Below are 23,357 nucleotides of genomic sequence, written 5' to 3'. Positions count from 1 at the left end.
ACATGTGTAGACGGGTCCCTGTGTTTATTCCCTGGCAACTTAAACACAAGAAGTAAGATAAGCAAATTCTAAAGTCAATGTTTGAAATATTTCATTGAAACTAGGGTCACACTACACTTCCATTGAGATCTTTGGTCATGAGTAAGCATTTTCTTTAATAAACTTGGGAGACTGGGCCATTCAAAATAATCTTGAGGCAAGGGCATAAAAAACAAACACTGGATGGAGCCTAAGAAGAATAAAATTTGAGGCAAGTGAAAATGCAAATATGGAAAATAAGGTTCTTTCCACAGGTTTAACACTAGCCTTCTTTCTCACAAAATTAAATTCTGTACTTATTTAGACCACGAACCTTAAAATCATACTTTAGAGGCCCCTGTTTGTCTGTGTTAGAGCCAAGCTCTCCGAATTTCCATGCACAAGGACCAGGCCAGGGCTCTCCAGTAGAACCACGTATATATTTAGAGCTGAAAACATGAGCATGCTCTTTCGATAACACTGTGTGTCTATATGTCTACAAGTAGGCAAAGTCCATCATTTGGTTGAAAGATGAGAGTCTTAGAGAGTGGGGACAGGTACTAGCTACTCAGGTCATCTTCCCTGAAGCAAAACCAGTCTCTGAGGTAGCACAAGATCACAAGGCAAGAGACAGAGGAGAACATACCACTCTTAAGCATTCATGTAATTACTTAAACAAACAATTTCTAGAAATGCTTAGAAAAGTAAAATTTAAATATGACCAACAGTTTGGTGTCAGGTTGCAGAAGGTATCCTTGAAACTTCTCCCAAATTATCACATTTAAAAAATAACCTGACCTGAAACAGTCATCAAGAACCTCCAAACAAACAAAAGCCCAGGGCCAGACGGCTTCCCAGGGGAATTCTACCAAACATTTAAAGAAGAACTAATTCCTATTCTCCTGAAACTGTTCCAAAATATAGAAATGGAAGGAAAACTTCCAAACTCATTTTATGAGGCCAGCATCACCTTGATCCCAAAACCGGACAAGGATCCCATCAAAAAAGAGAACTACAGATCAATATCCTTGATGAACACAGATGCAAAAATTCTCACCAAAATACTAGCCAATAGGATTCAACAGTACATTAAAAGGATTATTCACCACGACCAAGTGGGATTTATTCCAGGGCTGCAAGGTTGGTTCAACATCCGCAAATCAATCAATGTGATACAACACATTAATAAAAGAAAGAACAAGAACCATATGATACTCTCCATAGATGCTGAAAAAGCATTTGACAAAGTACAGCATCCCTTCCTGATCAAAACTCTTCAAAGTGTAGGGATAGAGGGCACATACCTCAATATCATCAAAGCCATCTATGAAAAACCCACCGCAAATATCATTCTCAATGGAGAAAAACTGAAAGCTTTTCCGCTAAGGTCAGGAACACGGCAGGGATGTCCATTATCACCACTGCTATTCAACATAGTACTAGAAGTCCTAGCCTCAGCAATCAGACAACAAAAGGAAATTAAAGGCATCCAAATTGGCAAAGAAGAAGTCAAACTATCACTCTTCGCAGATGATATGATACTATATGTGGAAAACCCAAAAGACTCCGCTCCAAAACTGCTAGAACTTGTACAGGAAGTCAGTAAAGTGTCAGGATATAAAATCAATGCACAGAAATCAGTTGCATTTCTCTACACCAACAACAAGACAGAAGAAAGAGAAATTAAGGAGTCCACCCCATTTACAATTGCACCCAAAACTATAAGATACCTAGGAATAAACCTAACCAAAGAGACTAAGAATCTATACACAGAAAACTATATAGTACTCGTGAAAGAAATTGAGGAAGACACGAAGAAATGGAAAAATGTTCCATGCTCCTGGATTGGAAGAATAAATATTGTGAAAATGTCTATGCTACCTAAAGCAATCTACACATTTAAGGCATTCCTATCAAAGTACCATCCATTTTTTTCAAAGAAATGGAACAAATAATCCTAAAATTTATATGGAACCAGAAAAGACCTCGAATAGCCAAAGGAATATTGAAAAAGAAAGCCAAAGTTGGTGGCATCACAATTCCGGACTTCAAGCTCTATTACAAAGCTGTCATCATCAAGACAGCATGGTACTGGCACAAAAACAGACACATAGATCAATGGAACAGAATAGAGAGCCCAGAAATAGACCCTCAACTCTATGGTCAACTAATAGTTGACAAAGCAGGAAAGAATGTCCAATGGAAAAAAGACAGCCTCTTCAATAAATGGTGTTGGGAAAATTGGACAGCCACATGCAGAAAAATGAAACTGGACCATTTCCTTACACCACACACGAAAATAGACTCGAAATGGATGAAAGACCTCAATGTGAGAAAGGAATCTATCAAAATCCTTGAGGAGAACACAGGCAGCAACCTCTTCGACCTCAGCCACAGCAACATCTTCCTAGGAACATCGCCAAAGGCAAGGGAAGCAAGGGTAAAAATGAACCATTGGGATTTTATCAAGATCAAAAGCTTTTGCACAGCAAAGGAAACAGTTAACAAAACCAAAAGACAACTGACAGAATGGGAGAAGATATTTGCAAATGACATATCAGATAAAGGGCTAGTGTCCAAAATCTATAAAGAACTTAGCAGACTCAACACCCAAAGAACAAATAATGCAATCAAGAAATGGGCAGAAGACATGAACAGACATTTCTGCAAAGAAGACATCCAGATGGCCAACAGACACATGAAAGAATGCTCCATATCACTTGGCATCAGGGAAATACAAATCAAAACCACAATGAGATACCACCTCACACCAGTCAGAATGGCTAAAATGAACAATTCAGGAAATGACAGATGCTGGCGAGGATGTGGAGAAAGGAGAACCCTCCTACACTGTTGGTGGGAATGCAAGTTGGTGCAACCACTCTGGAAAACAGCATGGAGGTTCCTCAAAATGTTGAAAATAGAACTACCCTATGACCCAGCAATTGCACTGCTGGGTATTTACCCTGAAGATACAAACGTAGTGATCCAAAGGGGCACGTGCACCCGAATGTTTATAGCAGCAATGTCCACAATAGCCAAACTATGGAAAGAACCTAGATGTCCATCAACAGACGAATGGATAAAGAAGATGTGGTATATATACACAATGGAATACTATGCAGCCATCAAAAGAAATGAAATCTTGCCATTTGCGACGACGTGGATGGAACTAGAGGGTATCATGCTTAGCAAAATAAGTCAATCGGAGAAAGACAACTATCATATGATCTCCCTGATATGAGGGAGAGGAGATGCAACATGGGGGGTTAAGGGGGTAGGAGAAGAGTAAATGAAACAAGATGGGATTGGGAGGGAGACAAACCATAAGTGACTCTTAATCTCACAAAACAAAATGAGGGTTGATTGGGGGAGGAGTTTGGGAGAAGGGGTGTGGGGTTATGGACATTGGGGAGGGTATGTGCTATGGTGAGTGCTGTGAAGTGTGTAAACCTGGCGATTCACAGACCTGTACCCCTGGGGATAAAAATATATTATATGTTTATAAAAAAATAAAATTAAAAAAAAATAATAATCTGACCTGGACTTTCATACAAGTGCACATACATGTGCACACACACACACACACACACACACAATTTATTCAGCTTACATAAATATGTATAATGTAGCTAGGTAGATATAGATACAGATACAGATATAGATATAGGAGTAATAGGAAAAGGGAGGGAGTAGAGAGTAAGGATACAATCCTGTATCCTGCAGACCTTACAGTTATGAGAACTGGGCCACAAATTTGACTCTGAGCTTCCTAGCAGCCAAAGCAATGAAGGAAATACAAATACATATAAGATTCCCAGTGTCCACTGAATAAAAGCTGGTTGATCAGAAGCAGAACATATTCTCCTGGTGCTAATATTAGAGGGAAAATTCTGGGCACTTAATTGTAGCACTGTGTGCTGTAGCGAGGGAGACCTCCACATTATTGTCCTAATAATGTAACTTAGGAATGGCAAGAGATGAATCTGATAAATAACAAAAGCAGACCGCCTACGTCTTGCCCTATGACCCTTTTTCCCCATTGATCTCTTAGGCCTCCCTCTCCCCATTCTCCCAAACTTCTGTAACTCTTTGGCTAACCAAAGGGAAAGTGTCCCTTGCTTTTCCCCTACCCCATACTGCCCTCCCTCAAAGTACCCCCATGTTGTGTAAGCCATCTTCCAAAATTAAACCTGTGCTCCCCTGCCCTAATGAAATCTCCCATCCCTCCTATGGCTGCAAACTTTATTTAAGTATTAGGAGGCAAGGAGTCTTATATCAAAATGACAGGCCAGTTCTTTACTGGCTAAGTGACCTTGGGCAAGTTACTTGACCTTTCTGAATCTCAGCTTGCTCATTTTTAAAAGGAAAATTAAAATGATAAAATAATGCTACCATTAGCATTAGACTATAAACTTAAATAGGATAAAATATAGTATATTTTGGCATAATATATATGTTTGATAAATGCTGTTATTAAATGTATTTAATAAGGAAACCAATTAAAACAAAGGAAGGAAACTAACATTGAGCTACTACTATGTGCTAGATAGACATTATCAAACAAAAAACTCCATAACTTTTATGTGCTCATGTAAAAGACTTAAATTAACCATTCTCTGTGCTATCTGCTTGTTTGTTTGGTTGGGTTTTTTTTTTTTAAGATTTTATTTATTTATTTATTTGACAGAGAGAGAGAGCAAACACAAGCAGGGGAATGGCAGGCAGAGGGATAAGGAGAAGCAGATGCCCCACTGAGCAGAGAGCCTAATGTGGGGCTCAATCTCAGGTCCCTGGAGTCATGACCTGAGCAGAAGGCAGACACTCTACTGACTGAGCCACCCAGGCACCCCTGATATCAGCTTGTTAAAGGAAGAATTTATTACCTACATGCATATCTAATGTATGGATTAGTTGTTGAAAGTATTTTTCAAATCAAAGAAGGTGAGTGGCAAAGGACTATCTTCCACTTTCTTACCACCCCTTTCTCCACCCTCAACTGCCTCTCAGCGCTGAGAGACAAACAGGTGTTTCTATATTCCCTTAGATAATGGTGAGGAGGGCTGAAGAAGCCAAAGCCAGCCTCTTCTCCACCACTGTGTTTGGTCTGATCTGAATTGAAAATTCTGGGTCTCCTTTCTCTGTTTCTTACCTGAGCAAGAAAGGCTTTAGAATGGTTATTCCAAACAAGAAGAACATGAGGACCGAGAAGCCCATCATTGCAAACCCTAGCAGCACGGCTCGGTCCTCTCCAGCACTGGATGGCAGCTTCTTGTGCACATCTGGGAGGTCTCCATCATTGTGGTCTATGTTTCTATTCCTCCCTGAGGCAGAAAAGGCTGTCCTTTGGGGGAAGTAAAAAGAAGATATTTCAATAAACTCACAGAGAAATGGGAACATTTACCAACTTATGGTGGGTGGAAGGATGATCCCATTTGCCATCCACCTGAAGGGGTTGTGATCAGGTTCAGAGCAACACAATAAAATCCCATGTTCAGAGCTTGGTTAAAAACCCACCCAAACAAGCTAAATTTATGTGTTATAAAATATAATTAATATAATATTTTTTACATATAACTATAGTAAGAAGTCTTTAGAGATCTGTTTAATCAATGAATAGAAAAGAATTACCTATAAGTAGTTTTCATTTGTATAGTTTTCATATATATGTATGTAAATAAGAATTATGAACTTGTTTATCAGTTAGGGATACTGCACATTCCCCCTGAAAATAATTTTTACATTCTTCAATGAGTTCCATATGTAAAGAATGACTTAAAAAGTTCAGATTCAGAATTAACAACATCCGGAAATAGTAGGATTTGACTTATTCTTTTATATTGTTCTTTTACAGGGAAAGGCAGTATATCTACCATGGGGCTTGGTGGCCCATGGCCAGTCCTTTCAGAATAAGGAAGTTTTCACTGCTCTCTTCTCCTCTCTGCTCTCCTCGTCTCTGTTCACTCACAGATCTGTGTGAATGGCCCTACATTTCTTCTCTCCCTCTCTCTACTCTATACCAGCAAAGGATGTGATAAGTTATTTCACAGTAGGGGTCCAGTGAACAGTAAAAACCAAAATGAAGGTTGCTAACTGGGGGACCCACGGACAGTATCCAGCCCATGGATAAGTTTTTTGTTTTGTTTTGTTTTTTAACTCTCTGTGTGTTTTTTTTTTTAATGTGGGATTAGTTGCTAACACTTTAAAAATTATGAAATTTTTCATAAAAATGCTGATTACTGACTTTTGAAAACAATCATAAGGTCCACACTCCTGTCTATGAACAGCTGGCCAAGCCAAGCAGAGGCTGTCCCTATGGACTGGCATGTATTCTCCAATTTGCCATAGTTTTACCACTTCCTATGGTCAATGTCATTGATTTGCAGATCCTTGCTCAGTAGGCATATGCAGTCCCAGAGGTAGTTCCACTTTAAGAGTCTTAACAAAATCTTAAGCCAAACAAATGCAGTTATAATGGTAGAAACTCAGACACCATCAAACTGAATAAAAAGCTTACTAAAATGTAAAGCCAAGCAACATTTTGTCAAGGGAATTGTTAGTTGTTTTCTTCCAAAAGTATATTTTATACTTTACCCCACATCCTTCCCCTTCCTCTCCCTAGCTGCTTTTCTCCCTGGCAAAATCTTCAAAATTCAAAGACAGTGAAGGGAAGGTCAAGTAATCCAGGATGTCCTAGGAGCCTGCGGTGGGAAGCACTGGTCTCAGAGGATCGCAGCACTCCTGGGTTAATACTACTTTGGGAATCAAGGATGTGGTTTGGGGATTTTTAATCTCTTTTGATATTTTACTCACCCTCTATCATCCCACCCTCAGAGAATAGGCAGGAAAAACAACTTTTTAAATGAAATTTGAGGCAGTACATTTTATAACTCATAAACAATTATAATAAAGAGAAGAGTTTTAGCCATAAAGTAAGATTAGATATTTTGTAGGTTTCCAGTACCCAATACCCTGTCTTTTCCCTCATGTTCTGAAACTGGACTTTAGTTGCTTCATACTGTAAGTCATCCTGGAGGTTGGTTGTGAGATACCTATGGAATCCATGCATGAAGAGGTTTATTATGAGGTCTCTCTGGCGCTTGCAACATATTGATTTAATAGACCCAAGTATAATTGTTGATAGGCAAAACTGGCATAATTTCAGTGTGCATGGACAGCATCCACACAGGGGAAAACCTTTGATCATCTAACGCTAGTGGCCAAGATGCTGGTGTTCCTGAGTTCCATAGGAATGTAACAGTTAGAAAGACCATACTTGGTAGGCCACCTCCCAACCCACCCCAGGGCAATGCACAGATAGCAGACTAAAACACACAATTGTCCTATAAAAAGTCCTATTTACTTAGCCTGGAGCTCCAGCCTGAAGTACAGGCTTCAGGTTTCCCATATATCTAGGGACTAAGAGGAACACAGGGAACCCAGGCAGGGAGACACAATCCTTGCACATCCTCTTGGTCTTGCTATAGCTCAATAAGACCTCCCATAAAGGAGCTTATACACTTGTCTAGAGCCCTAATTTTTGTAACTCTCATCCAGGAGACAACTCTAGATCATCTGGTCTAAAGGCCAACTAGGTTTCCAGTTGCAGCCCCAAAGGACTGTAAAAATTTGCATACTTTGACAGCTGCTGCCTGAGGGGCTGGCTTCTAATCAGCCTTAAGCTAGGTGCTAAATGAAATTCCTCCCCTTGGAACATTAACAGGTCTTGACATACTGCTAGGACACATAAAGAATAAATCAGGCAGTTTAGACAACCGCAAAGAGATAGCCAAGAGCTAGAGAAAGGGTGAATGAGAGGATTCATCACCTAACCAAGGCTATTCCTTCAAGGCTGAGAGAAGGAGCTGTTTTGCCCAATACACAGACACCAACACAGAGTGAAGCAAAATGAGGAAACAAATAAATACTTCCCAATGGGAAAAAAACAAAAAACAAAAAATACAACCTCAGAAAGAGATGAAAAGCTACCTGATAAAGAATTCAAATTAATAGTCATAAAGAATTCAAATTAATAGTCATAAAGATGCTCATCAAACTCAGGAGAAGAATGAGTAAACATGGTGAAAACTTCAAAAAAGAAAGCGATTATCAGGAAGTACCAAACAGAAGTTACAGAACTGAAGAACATAATAATGGAACTGAAGAATTGAACTGAAGAATTCAATATACTATTGAATATTCAATAGCAAACTGGATGAAACAGAACACATCAGCAAGCTGGAAGACAAAGCAATAAAACTCACCCTGACAGAGCAGCAAAAAGAAAAAAAAATTTTTTTTAAATTGAAGACGACTTAAGAGACCAACATCAAATAGCATAACATTCACACTATAGGAGGTCTCAAAAGAAGAAAGAGAAAACAGGGCAGAAAAGTTATTTGAAGAAATAATGGCTAAAAACCTCCCAAGGGAAGGAAACAGACATCCAGCTCTAGGAAGTCCAGAGAGTTCCAAACATGATGAACACAAAGAGATCCACACCAAGACACATTGCAATTAAAATGTCAAAAGTTCAAAGTAAAAAGAAAATCTTAAAGCAGCAAGAGAAAAACAAATTGTTATGTACATGGGGAAACCTCATAAGGCCATCAGTGGATTTCTCAGCAGAAACTTTGCAGGACAAGAGCAAGTCACCTGACATAGTCAAAAGGTTGAAAAGAAAAAAATTCCAACCATGAATATACTATACAGTAAGGTTATCATTCAGAATTGAAGGAAAGATAAAAAGTTTTCCACATAAGCAAAACTAAAGTACATCACTCCTAAACTGGCCTAACAAAAAAATGTTACAGGGATTTCTTTAAGCTGAAAAGAAATGGCACTAGTTAATAACAAGAAAACATAAAAATGAAAAATCTCACTGGAACAGGTAAATATATAGTGTAGGTAGTGAAGTAGCCACTTATAAAGTAATAAAATGAACTAAAACTATAATAATTAGTTAAGAGATACATAAAATAAAAACAAAATACAACATCAAAAACATAAAACAGCTCTGGAGAGGGGAGTAAAAATTTAGTTCTGGAATGTGTTCAAATTTAATTAAAGTTGCTATCAGCTTAAAATCAACTATTAGAGGGGTGCCCAGGTGGACCAGTCAGTTAAGCCTCTGCCTTTGGTTCAGGTCATGATCCCAATCTCCTGGGATGGAGCCCCACATCAGGCTCTCTGCTCAGCGGTGAGCCTCCCTCTCTCTTGCCCACTGCCTGCCACTCCTCTTGTTTGTGTGCACAGACTCTCTCTCTGTCAAATGAATAAATAAAATCTTTTTAAAAACTTGAATTATATTCATAATATGATATATGTGAACTTCCTAGTAACCACAAAGCAAAAACTGATAGTAAATACACACACACACACACACACACACACACACACACACACCCCAAAGAGAGAGAGAGAGAGAGAGGAATCTAAAGACAACACTAAAGAAAATCATCAAAATACAAAGGAAGAGAAAAAGAGAAGAAAGGAAGAAAGAAGAACTACAAAAACAGCCAACAGAAAACAATTAACAACATGGCAATAAGTACACACTTATCAATAATTAATTTAAGTGTAAACATATTAAATTCTCCAATCAATATAGAGTGTCTGTGGGAGCCTGGGTCACTCAGTGGGTTAAAGCCTCTGCCTTCAGCTCAGGTCATGATCACAGGGTCCTGGGATTGAGTCCCGCACCGGGCTCTCTGCTCATCAGGGAGCCTGCTTCCTCCTCTCTCTCTCTGCCTGCCTCTCTGCCTATTTGTGATCTCTGTCTGTCAAATAAATTTTAAAAATCTATAAAAAAAATATATAGGGTGTTTGTATGGGTTTAAAAAAAAGAAACAAGACACATTTATATACTGCCTACAAGAGACTCACTTCAAAAGTAAGGATACACACAAACTGAAAGTGGGGGCCAGAAAGATATTCCATAAAAATGGAAATAAAAGGAAAGCTGTTGTAGCTATATTCATATAAGACAAAATAAACTTTAAAACAAAGACTGTAATGAAAGACAGAAAGGAGCACTACATAATGATAAAGGGGTCTATCCAGTAAGAAGATACAACATTTATAAATACATATGCATCCAACTTAGAAGCACTAAAACATGGCAAATATTAATAGACCTAAAAAGGGGAAATTGGCAGCAATAATATAATAATAGAAGACTTTAACACCCCATTTACATCAATGGCTAGATCATCCAGATAGAAAATCAGTAGGAAGACATTGGCCTTACACAACACATTAGACCACATGGACTTATAGATATATATATATAGATATATATAGATATATATATTTTAATAGGTATATATATAGAACATTCTATCCCAAAGCAGTAAAATATACATTCTTCTCAAGTGCACATGGAACATTCTCTAGAATGTATCACACATTAAGCCACAAAATAAGTCTCAATAAATTCAAGAAGTCTAAAATCATATCAAGCATCTTTTCTGACCACAATGGTATGAAATTAGAATTCAACACGAGAGGAAAATAAATAACTACACATACTTGGAGATAAAATATGTTACTGAATAACTACTGATCAAAGAATAAATAAAAGGAAAAAATTTTAAAATACCTAGAGACAAGTGAAAACAGAAATATGACATACCAAAATCAACAGGATGCTGACAAAAGTAGTTCTAAGATGGAAGGTCATAGCAATACAGCCTACCTCAAGAAACAAGAAACAAATGATATAATTTTATACCTGAAGGAAATAGAAAAAGAAGGACAAATGAAGCCCAGAGTTGTAGAAAGAGGAAAGTAATATCAGAGTGGAAATAAGTAAAATTGAGACAGAAAAGACAATAAAAAAGGGGCGCCATGGTGGCTCAGTCAGTTGAGCAGCAGAATCTTGGTTTCGGCTTGGGTCATGATCTCAAAGTCTTGGGATCCAGCCCCACATTAGGCTCTGTGCTCAGTGAGGGTCTACTTGTAGATTCTTTATTTCCCTCTGCCTCTGCCCCTCCCCTCCACATGGTGCAATCTTTTTTTAAAAAGACAATAACAAAGATAAATGAAAATAAGAGCTGGCTCTTTGAAAATACAAACAAAATTGACAAACCTTTAGCAACAACAAAAAAAAGACAGAAGGCTCCAATAAATCAGAAATGGAAGAAAAGTTTCAACCGATCCTATAGGATCATAAGAGACTACTATGCCACTATTACTATTAGAAGCCATCGAATTGGACAACCTATAAGAAATGTATTAATTCTTAAATACTTACAACTTTCAAGACTGAATCATAAAGAAATAAAATATCTGAATAGACCAATTACTAATAAAGAGATTGAATCAGAAATCAAAACCCTCCCAACAAACGAAAGTCTGGGGTTCCACAGAAATGGACAGAGGATTTCACTGGTGAATTTTACAACACATTCAAAGATTTGATACCTACCTTTCTCAAATTTTTCCAAAACATTGAAGAGAAGGGAATACTTCCAAACTCATTTACGAGGCCAGCAATACCCTGATGCCAACACCAGACAAGGAAGCCACACCAAAAAAGAAAATTATAAGCCAATATTCTGATAAACATAGAAGCAAAAATTCTCAACAAAATATTAGCAAGCTGAATTCAACAAAACGCTAAAAGGATGATACACCACAATTGAGTAGGATTTATTCCACAGATTCAAGGATGATTTTACATCTGCAAATCAATCAATATGCTACACCATGTTAAAATAATGAATGACAAAAACCATACGATCATCGCAATAGATGCAGAAAAAGCATCCAGCAAAATTCAAAATCCATTTACGATAAAAACTCTCAACAAAGTAGATATGAAGGGAGAGAACCTCAACATAATCAAGGCTATATATGACAAGCCACAGCCAACCTCATACTCAATGGTGAAAAGCTGAAAGCTTTTTCTCTAAGATCAGGAACAGGGGCATCTGGGTGGCTCAGTGGGTTAAAGCCTCTGCCTTCAGCTCAGGTCATGATCCCAGATTCCTGGGATCGAGCGCCACATCGGGCTCTCTGCTCAGCGGGGAGCCTGCTTCCCCCTTCCCTCTCTGCCTGCTTGTGATCTTTGTCAAATAAATAAATAAATAATCTTTTTAAAAAATATTAAAAAAAAAACCTCTAAGATCAGGAACAAAACAAGGATGCCCACTTCTAGGCAACATAATATTGTAAGTCCTAGCTACAGCAACTAGGCAAGAAAGAGAATAAGAGGCATACAAATTGGAGAAAAAGAAGTAAAACTGTCACTATTTGCTGATGACATGGTAGTATATATAGAAAACCATAAAGACCATCAAAAAAACTATTAGAACAATTAAATGTATTCAATAACATTATAGGATACAAAATTAATATACAAAAATTTGTTGTTTCTATACACTGGTAACAAACTACCAGAAAGAGAAACCAAGAAAACAATACTACTTACAATCACAACAAAACAAATAAAATAATTAGGAATAAATTTAACCAAGGAGATGAAAGACCTGTACACTGAAAACTTGTAAGACATTGACTAAAGAACTTGAAGAAGAAACAAACAAATGGAAAGATATTTTGTGCTCATGGATTAGAAGAATTAATATTGTCAAAATGTCCATAAAAACCCAAAGCAATGAGATTCAGTACAATGCCTATCAAAATTCTAATGACATATTTCACAGAAATAGGACAAATAATTCTAAAATTTATGTAGGACCACAGGTAATGACCCAGAATAACTAAAACAAGCTTGAGAAAGAAGAACAAAACTAGAGGTAGCACACTGCTTGGTTTGAAACCATACTGCACATCTGAAGTTATTGGCATAAAAACAGACAGAAATAAATGGAACAGAATAGAGGGCCCAAAAAGAAACCTATGTTTATATGTCAATTAATTTATTACAAAGGAGACAAGAATATACAGTGGAGAAAGGACAGTCTCCCCAACAAATGGTTTTGGGAAACAGGAAAGCTACATGCAAAAGAATGAACCTGGACCACTATTTTACACCATATACAAAAATTAACTCAAAATGGATTAAAAACTTCAATATAAGACCTGAAACCATAAAACTTCTAAAAGAAACCATAGATGAAAAGCTCTTTAGTATGTGTCTTAATGGTATTTTTCTGAATCTAACTCCAAAGGCAAGGAAAACAAAAGCAAAAATAAACAAATACAACTGCATCAAACTAAAATCTTTGTGCAAAGAAAAGGAAACCATCAACAAAATGAGAAGGCAGTCTACTGAATCGAGGCCCCAAAGGAATCCTATGAAGTTTCAAGGACTATGTATTCTCATTCAAAAGTCATAAAACACAGTAAGGGCCTTTGAGTGAGAAAAAACAGATTCAGATCCACAAAAAACTTCAGATATTTGGACAGTATATAAAAATGTATCTGTGAAGGGCGCCTGGGTGGCTCAGTGGGTTAAAGCCTCTGCCTTCAGCTCAGGTCATGATCTCAGGGTCCTGGGATAGAGTTCCGCATCGGGCTCTCTGCTCAGCAGGGAGCCTGCTTCCCTTTCTCTCTCTCTGCCTGCTTCTCTGCCTACTTGTGATCTCTGTCTGTCAAATAAATAAATAAAATCTTTTAAAAAAATGTATCTGTGATATGTTTAAAGAAACAAAGAAAGGGAGGCGCCTGGGTGGCTCAGTGGGTTAAAACTTCTGCCTTCGGCTCAGGTCGTGATTCTCAGGGTCCTGGGATAGAGCCCCGCATTGGGCTCTCTGCTCAGCAGGGAGCCTGCTTCCCCCCTCTCTGTCTGCCTCCCTGCCTACTTGTCATCTCTCTCTCTGTCAAATAAATAAATAAAATCTTAAAAAAAAAAAAAAAAGAAAGAAAGAAAGGATTACAAATATCAAAAAGAGCAAGATTCTGCAATATGACCAGGCCAATATTTAAAAGAATCAAATATAATTTCTGAAAATGAAAAATTAAAAAATTTAAATAAAAACTCCATGGACAGATTTAACCTTGGATTAGACACATCCAGATAATTAGTAAACAGAGAGATGGACCTGCAAAACAGCCAGAGTATAAGACACAGAGTTTCTGTAATGGAAAATACTAAAGTGAAGTGAAGAAACATGGAAAATAAATAGGAAAGCTCTAAAGTAAGATCAATTCAGAATTCCAGAAATAAGAGAAATAAGTCAGAAGCAATATTTTTAAAAAGATAATAAAATCTCAGAATTGATGAAAACGTAGTCCTCAGATTACATAAACCCTGTGGGATAAAATAAAGAAATCTACATCTAGACACATCACAGAGTTATTACACAGACACCACAACAGAAAAATCTTAAAAGCAGCCCCCAAAAAAGACAGATCAACCGCAGAGGAATGACAGGCTGAGATGTCACTTCTATATAACAGGAATGGAAACCAGAAGACAGGAATATTGTCAATAGACTGAGAGAAATCACGTGAGATGGAGGACATGGCGAGATGGAGAGGAGAAGTGAGATGGGGGAAATCGGAGGGGGAGACAAACCATGAGAGACTGTGGACTCTGAGAAACAAACTGAGGGTTTTGGAGGGGAGGAGGTGGGAGGTTGGGTGAGTCTGGTGGTGGGTATTAAGGAGGGCACGTGTTGCATGGAGCACTGGTTGTGGTGCATAAAAAATGAATTCTGGAACACTAAAAAAAATAAAATTTTTTTTAAAATCTTAAAAAAAAAGCCACATGAGACACGCAGATGTAAAAAGGTTGAAGTTTGTCAGGCAAAGTCTAAAGAAAAGCAAGCTGATGTGAACCTTCAGGTTAAAAAGCCTTTTAGAAGTAAAGAAGATGATAATATTGATTAAAGAGTCACCTGGAAGAGCTAACAATACTAATTTACATGTACCTAATAGCATTGCCTCACTGAAGAACTATAGGAAGAAACAGACAAAATCCACTGACAAATGAGGAGATATTTTCGCATAACCCCTCAGTGATTGACAGCTCAACCATATAAATTAGCGAGGAAAAGATTTGAGCAAAGTAAGTAACAGGCTTTATCTAAATGAAAATACAGAACACTATCCCCTACAGAATATATATTCTTCTCAAACATATAAGCAACAGTTATGAGACCTAACCACAAACGGAGCCATAAAGAAAGCCTCAAGAAATGTCAAAGAATTCATGAAAGTAATGTACTTTTTACACGCTCATGTTACGAAACTTGAAAGATGTGGAAAAGTCGAGAGAAGAGAACAAAAATCACCCACAATTCTACCACTCAGAGATAATTTCTACTCACTTACTGTGTTATTCCCCATCCTCTCTATTATTTTAAATAGAACAAGATCATTCTGGACATAGTGGGATTTTTTTAATCTCGTCTTTTCACTTAACATAGTAAGCCCTTTCTTATGTCACAAGCAATTCTTTGTGACCCATAATTCTACTGGCTCCATAATATTCCATCAATTGGATATCCCATCAATTCCTTACCTAGTTCCTTATAGTTGAATATTGGGGTTTTTCCAGTTCTCTGAGACCATAAACATCCCTGTAATTAACTTTGTGGTATTATAAGCACCTTTCATCCAAGGACCTCAAAGTATTTCAGAATGACCTAATTTGGGGGGCACCTGGGTGGCTCATTCGGTTAAACGTCTGCCTTTGGCTCAGGTCACAATCCCAGAGTCCTGGGATCGAGCCCCACATCGGGCTCCCTGCTTGGTGGGAAGCCTGCTTCTCCCTCTCCCTCTGCCTGCCTCTCTGCGTACTTGTGCTCTCTCTTCCTCTCAATCTCTCTGTCAAAAAGAAAGAAAAAATCTTAAAACAAACAAAGAACGATCTAATTTTGCTCTCTAGCCAGTAAGATGAGTGAATAGAATTTTTATTTCCTTTTGCCAGCAATACATTTCCCTACTGCCAACCAGTGTGTTACCTGGAGATGTCTTAGACATCTCCAGGTAACACACTGGTTGGCAGTACCCACCCCCTTCTGTGGCTTCCCGGCAAACTGAACGGACTTTCCCACCAGCCCTCTTTCACCCATTGCTCCAGGCACCTTCTGTCTTAGCCTCAGGCAAACTTGATTTCAAAGAGCTTGAACACGTTCCTCTGGCTGAGATTCCCTGCAGAAGCCAGGAGCCTCTCCCTCCAACACTGTAGCTTGTCAAGAAGGGTTCCTTAGAAAGATGCTGCTCTTCCTCAAAGTTTGGTAATTCATCTGATGCTCCTTTCACATGTGTATGTAACTTCAAAGCATGGGGATGTTAAATTCGTATTTCCCTGTAATTTGTTTGTGTTACAGAGAAGCTGTGGGTAATCATTTTTATCCTTCTATTTTTTAATTACAAAATTGTTTAACAACTTCTTTTGAAGCACCAAATGAAGTTGAGTAAAGTCGGCATGGTTCATAAAAGTTCAGCAAAAGGCTAGGGCAATCATCTGACTGTGCATCTCACCAATGAAAATGGGAGACGGTCTTGCTTTGGGGAGAACACAACTGCTCTTATGTCTAGTTAATTGTGTTATGAACAGGGTATTAAAACTTGTTCCCTTGCCTTTCGTCATTTGATTTTCTGCCATATAGTAATTCACTTTAATTGTCTTTTCACAAAAGCATTAGTGCATTTCAAGGAGAGAAGAGTTTTTGCCTCTATCTCTTTCCTCCTTGTTCTGTCTGTGTCTTCCTCTTCAAACCCTCACCACCGCCCAAACCCCTAATCTCACTTTCCTTTGTTTCTTGAACACCCATGCCTGTCGTTACAGGATGTTGGAAGTGGGTGATGTGATGACCACTGTGGTCTTTACTGTTTCCAATTATTCAGCTCCCGACTCCACTTGAGCTACTAACAAACCATCCACATTTCCAGATAAAGTGTGTGAACTTGGCTGAGAAATGTACCCCGACAAGCTTTTAGTATGCTGTTTTTCAAACACCCTGAAGCAAGGCTCCTCTTTCAATATCAGCATCCAGTTCTAACAGCTCCACCCACCCAAACCCAGAAGCAGACAGAACTGTAACTTCACTGAAGGCTCACAGCCCCCCTGTTTTGCATTCCTCTGGGGAGAAAAAAAAAAGCTCCTTAAGATAGCCTTTCTCAGGGCGCCTGGGTGGCTCAGTTGGTTAAGCCGCTGCCTTCGGCTCAGGCCATGATCCCAGGGTCCTGGGATGAGTCCCACATCAGGCTCCTTGCTCTGCAGGGAGCCTACTTCTCTCTCGGCCTCTGCCTGCCACTCTGCCTGCTTGTGCGCGCTCTCTCTCTCTCTCCCCTGACAAATAAGTAAATAAAATATTAAAAAAAAAAAAAGAAAAGAAAAGATTGCCTATCTCACTTCCTCCCTTAGAGGGTAATGGGATAGTGTCGAGAGTAGTACATAGAAAGCCTGCCAAGGCATGTAGAGACTGTTACTATCCCCACTTTATGGACAAGGGGATGAGGCAGACAGAGATTATATGACTTGCCCACAGTTAAATAGCTAGTTAAGGAGTGGAACTGAGATTTGAATCCAGGCCTGTGATTCCAGGGCCCAAGCATGTTTCACCAGGCAACCAAGTGCTGGTGATAGTTTCCTAGACACTTCATGCAACCAAGAGATATTTACTGAGCACCTAACATGTTCTGGGCCATGTTCTAGTGCCAGGGAAGCACAGGTGAGTCAAAAAAAAAAAAAAAAAGAAGTCCCTGGCCTCAAGATTTGCAAGCCAAATGGAGGAGGAAACCAACAAGAAAAGTTGCAGCCTCCTGATGCCAGGACTTCTGGGGAAGACACGAAGATGCCCCCAGGATCTTCTGGGAGGCCTGGCAAGTGGGCATCCTCAGAGGATGAAGACCAAACCTAAACCTTACCTTGACAACTCGTTATGGCCACCCTTCAGCCACTTAATCAGCAAGAGAGGTTCTGGTGGCGACTTACCTGCCCTGGCGCCGCCGGCCACCCTGGAGTGTAATTCGAACGGGGATGCTGAACGGCTGCATGACAGCGGGGGGCTGGCAAAATGGACTCCTTTCACCTGAGTCAGAGCCTCTGAGCGCGCAGGAAGGATGAAGCTGAAGCATCAACGGAAGTGGGGTCCCACTGGGAGCCACCAGTCCCAGCGCAGCCAGGCATCAGAAGTACCCTGGCCTCTTGAGTGGCCACAGAGTGGTGTGCAGAGCGCGTTTACCAGGAGAGCTGGGAAGTCGAGGCAGGCTGGCAGGAGGAGGTTCTGCAGATTCTTGGCAAGGCAAAGCAGTCAATCCTAGATGCTCAAGAAGACCCTGCATAGCCTTGGGCAGCCAGACCTTCTCCCCACAGCCGCCCAGCGCCTGCCTCTGCCTTGTCACCTGTGTTCCGCTTCAGCAGCCGGGTGCATTACCATAGAGACCCAACCGCCTGCGGAAAGTTGAGGCCCAAGGGACCCTATGTAACTGGTGAGGGACATAACCAGGTCAAGGTTTATAAAAAAAGGAAATGTTTTACCCTAACCACGTTTCCTTTTTCACAAATTGTCTCTTAGAGTGTATGTTTAGAGATTTTTCCAGTTAATTGCATGTTCCGATTAAGAGAACTCGTTTTTATATCATATGTGACGTCCCAAATATTCAAAGGCCATAAAATAACTCACCATTAAAACTATATCAAAGTTGTAGAGAACTGTATCAAATACCATTTTATCTTTCCTTGATAACCCAGAGGATATTTGGAGATCTTTCAGTACCCTCAAATCATGAACATCAATTACCATTACATTGTAGCTTGTTAAAACATGGATAATAGAATGTCACATAGACCATTTTTGCCGTCTGTTTTTAGTAAAGGTAATATCATCTTACCATTCTCCAAAACATAGTGTAAGCATAATCTTGTCTGTAAACATCCACATATACATAGCCAGATTAACTGCTACCTGTAGATATTTTAATATTATTGAATGAAAAAAAATTGATATACTTCTGATTTGTATTATTTTTCTTTTTTTTAAGATTTTATTTATTTATTTGACAGAGAGACAGAGAGCACAAGTAAGCAGAGCAGCAGGCAGAGGGAGAGAGAGAAGCAGGCTCTCTGCTGAGCCGGGAGCCCGATGCAGGGCTCGATTCCAGGACCCTGGAATCATGACTCGAGCTGAAGGAAGCCGCTTAACCAACTGTGCCACCCAGGCACCCCTGTATTATTTTTCTACTAGAGTATGGACTAAGTCCTTTATAAACTATTTGTTTCTAATGAACTGATGCAATTTGGAATAAAAACCAATAGCAACTAAAATTTTTCTCCCTTCTGCTCCCTACTTGCAACTTAGCCTCGTAAGTCTATAACCTTTCTTTTTCAGATTTAGATGTGCTAATAAATTCCCCTGCAATTTGGTATGTAACTCTCTTTAAAGTGGTAAATAATTTGCTACTATTTTTACACATTTGACTACATCTCAGAAATATAATAGTGTTTGAGCCTGTGAGATTCCTACTTGGCTCCCAGCACTTGCATCTGTCTTTCCTGGGGCTTTCTGGTCATCCCTGTTTTCTGACTCTTATTCCATTTATATGAAAATATTCCTGCATAATCTTTAAAGATTTTTATTTATTTATTTGACAGAGAGAGATCACAAGTAGGCAGAAAGGGGGCGGGACGCAGGCTCCCCCCTGAGCAGAGAGCCTGATGCAGGCCTCAATCCCAGGACCCTGAGATCATGATCTGAGCCGAAGGCAGAGGCTTAACCCACTGAGACACCCAGGCGTCCTCCTGTGTAATCTTTGAACATTCCCCTTGAGAGGATAGAGAGAGAGAGAGAAAGTGAGTTATTGCAAATTATTTCCAGTCTCCATTCAAGAGTTCTGATAGACCCAGACATCTACTTTGGGTCCTGGACAAGTCAGGGCCTGAATATATCTAAGGTGTAGCTGTCATAATTGGCCATCTGAGATTGATCTCAGACCTAGCCTGTACTTTGTTTTCTCTTCCTTTTTAAAGAGGGCCAAAATTACAAGTGAGAGGGAGTAACGTAACCTGTTGCCCTTTGATTTCCCTCCTACTGTGGCTTCACTTGGTAAGTGACTCACCTCTGCCCACCAATACCAGGCCACTCCCCTCTGGCACACACATACTTCCCTCAAGGCTCACAGTCTCAAAAAACTAGAGCAATCAGTATGAACTGCAATCCCAGTGTGTCTGTTCAGGAGCATAGCAAGTAAGGCAGAAGGAGTATCAAGATCAGAGACACCAGGTACATGCGCCTTCACTGTCCATCAAGATCTCTGGTCCCCACTCTTGGTCCCCTAGACCATCCCTGAGCTCCTACCATGCTCCTTCCTCTCAGAGTCACTGGAGATCCCTCTCTGCTCCACAAAATATCCAGCTATGCGTCAACTGTCAAACCCACCATGTGGGTCCCCTTCCTCTCTGGGCCAGAAGCACCGGGTTCAAATCCCAGCTTTGTAACTTCGAATGAGTTTAAACATTCACTGCCCTGGTTTTCCTCAGCAAAAAAGAAGTAAAGAAAACTCATTGTGAAGTGTATGAGTACAGTGAGACTTAATTAGTGTCCATAAACCGTTGTGGGATCTACAGATAAAAGATGTTGTTGCAAAATGTTAGCATCGTGGATTCCTGGCTCCAGAGTCCATGGTAATTTTCTTTTGCATTTAACAAATGTTTTGTTCAAGGAAAAAAGAACCACCTTTCCCTTTCATCATGCTGGAGAAACTACTTCCTTATTCTTTTCCCAGTCTCTCAATTACACACTACCTGTGACAGCTAAGAATTCTTTTGTGGCTAAAATTCTCCATGTTCCTGAAAACCGTATCTCTTTTCTAATTGAGACATACACAAATAATTTACAGCAACCTAAAAGGTATGCAATGGCAGTCTATGTACTTGTGTGTTCTCTGTGTATTTGTCAGTAGGAGAATAAATAAATCCCTAAATGAACCATCATTCCAATAAGAGTAGTTTCTGCTGATGCAAACAACAATTTAAACTGTCAAAAGTAAAGTCATATCTGATCTTACATTCTCTTCACAGATAAAAATAACAAAAACAACAAGAGTATGATCTGTACCACATAGAGAGTCTTAATGAGATCTTCCATTCCTTTATCTTAATGACTGTCTCCAACGATCTTTGCTAGTCAAAAGAATGCTGATCCTATGATCTAAGTTCATGTCTGAGAAACCAGCATCACCCCTCTGCAGATGTTCATCCTGCTCTGATGAGAAATAATACTAATGACTAACATTTATTGAGTGCTTAGTATGAGCCCAGCACAATTCTAAGGCTTTATATCTTTTGAGTCATTTCTTGAGCAAGAGCAGAGAGCCACACTGAGTTATGCAATTTCACAAGAGCCACAGAGCTGAGCTTATCCTGGCATAGAGACAATTTATTGGATAATTATGGCAGAAACTAATAGAAACAATAGCTGAAACTGTTAGGTAGTTCAACAGCCCTGGATTTATGTTCTTATTGCAAATCCACTGTGACCAAGTCCTCAGGTGGCACTAGGTGTGAGCATACTTCATAATACCATAAATGATCAATGTTGATCATTACATGAGTGGCACTTGATTTCAAGCGTGGCCTGCTATGAAATGCGGTTCCCAGGCCCCATCTCTAGCTATTCTGATAAAAGTTTAGGCATAGGACCCATGAGCCTGCATATTAAAAAGCTCCTCGTATGATTCTAATACAGGTAGTCCTACATTCGTACTCTGGAAGACCCCACAGCACATTATGGGTTAATTAGGTCTTGGAGGCCTGACTTTAGAACACTAAACACTGGGGTGCCTGGGTGGCTCAGTTGGTTAACCATCTGCCTTCAGCTTAAGTCATGATCCCAGAGTCCTGGGATGGAGCCCCAGATCAGGCTCTCTGCAAAGAGTCTGCTCTCCTTCTTCCTCTACCCTTCCTTTGCCCTCCCCTCTGCTTATGTGCATGCTCTCTTGTTCTCTCAAATAAATAAATAAAATCTTGAAGGAGGGAAGGAAGGAAGGATGGAAGGAAGGAATGAAGGAAGGAAGGAAAAAGAAAGAAAAGGAAACTAAACATTGTGTCTAGTACCAGATCACACGACCTCCCTGGTGCTCAGCTTTTCCCTCAGTATAGTGTGGCGGTTGGAGATGATTTAATGCACTTTTCACTTTAAAGATTCAATAAAATCTAATAAACCATAAGTTTGTTTGCAAGAAAATGTGATCTCCTCTCCTGGAGTTATGAGACTATAAAAAGTGCCCATGTGCGCTGATAAGCAGCCCCACTGCCCTAGAAAGAAGAGAACCAACCACCCACACTCACCCCGCTTCTGCCGGGAGTAATGATCACCCTGCACGAGGCATCGTGCTCAGGGCTTTGAGAACATTATTTGCTCAGTCATGTGACCCAAAGAGGTCATCCTTTACATGTCCCTGCAGGAGAGGCCACAGAGCCTAGAGAGGCTGAATAACTTGCCCCAAATCACAAAACCACAGCAATAAGGGGCAGGTCGTCACCTAGTGGCCGGGGATATGTGTCTTATTCTTGAGGTTTGCCCAGGAATGTTGTGACCAGGTCTTCAGGGAGATAGGATATTCATAAATTTTTTTAGGTATTGGGGGTGTCCTAATTACTTTAAGATCAATTCTTGTTCCTGACTTGACCAAGTCTCCATTTCTTGGCAAGTGATATCTCTTCATTAATTCTAATACCACCTTACAAATTATGAAATAATCCTCATGAGAATTCAATCAGAATTATCAATTAACCAGAAGTTATTTGGGTTGTTTTGTTTTGTTTTGGCTATTTCTCTTTCTGAGGAGAAAAAGACAAATGATAGGAAAATGAACCAGTATTAGAAATTGAATTTTCTAAAAATAAAATTCCAGGAGAGTTCCTGGGTTAGTAGTGATTCAGGTAACTCTTCTGTTTCAGGTAAGACACATTTGTGGCTAGTAGGTTCCTGATCTCATAGCAGATGTCTAATGTCAGCTCCTCCTAAGCTCAAAATATTAGCTCCATGAGGGAGCTCTCCATGAGGGAGACACAGACAAATCTGTGTCTGTTTTAGCCATTACTGTATCTCTAGCTCCTAGAACAGTGCCTAGCTTAGATGCCCAGTAAATAGAGCTGACATGATTGAAGAAGCTGGACACTACCCCCAATATTATTCTGTATATGATATTAAGGGCAATTACTTCCAACCAACTGAGGTAGGCTTGAAAGACCAGACCATTTGGCTCTCCCAGTGTAGATCTTCCATGTATAGTTATAGCCTCTCCACAGTGTGAATTAAAGTTCCAAATGACGATTGTGAGGATCTGCAAGAGACGTAACCGTTCTATTCAACAAGCACTTAGTGAGGCTCTCCTAGTGCAGAGTTCAATTACGTTCACTTATCCCACAACAGTGATTCACAAAGGGGATGGTGTCACCCCCTGGTGGGCATTTTGGA

The 23,357-nt window shown here is 39.6% G+C and overlaps 1 protein-coding gene across 1 annotated transcript in view; it reads right to left on the bottom strand.

Annotated features, from left to right (window-relative positions):
* The window catches only part of LOC111147553 (potassium calcium-activated channel subfamily M regulatory beta subunit 3), a 28,821-nt gene extending 10,887 nt beyond the window's left edge, over window positions 1-17,934 (bottom strand). Inside the window, exons 1-2 of the mRNA XM_022503649.1 lie at window positions 17,873-17,934; window positions 5,171-5,362 (exon numbers count right to left, since the gene is read on the bottom strand). Of these exons, the coding sequence (XP_022359357.1) occupies window positions 5,171-5,362; window positions 17,873-17,934 (254 nt within the window). The remainder of the gene's footprint in view (window positions 1-5,170; window positions 5,363-17,872) is intronic.
* Between the last annotated feature and the right edge of the window lie 5,423 nt (window positions 17,935-23,357).

This window comes from Enhydra lutris, unplaced genomic scaffold, assembly GCF_002288905.1.
Source record: "Enhydra lutris kenyoni isolate GAN:26980312 unplaced genomic scaffold, ASM228890v2 scaffoldscaffold2, whole genome shotgun sequence".
NCBI lineage: Eukaryota > Metazoa > Chordata > Mammalia > Carnivora > Mustelidae > Enhydra > Enhydra lutris.
The sequence above is the reverse complement of the archived record's forward strand: the minus strand, read 5'-3'. Positions and strand labels throughout refer to the sequence as shown.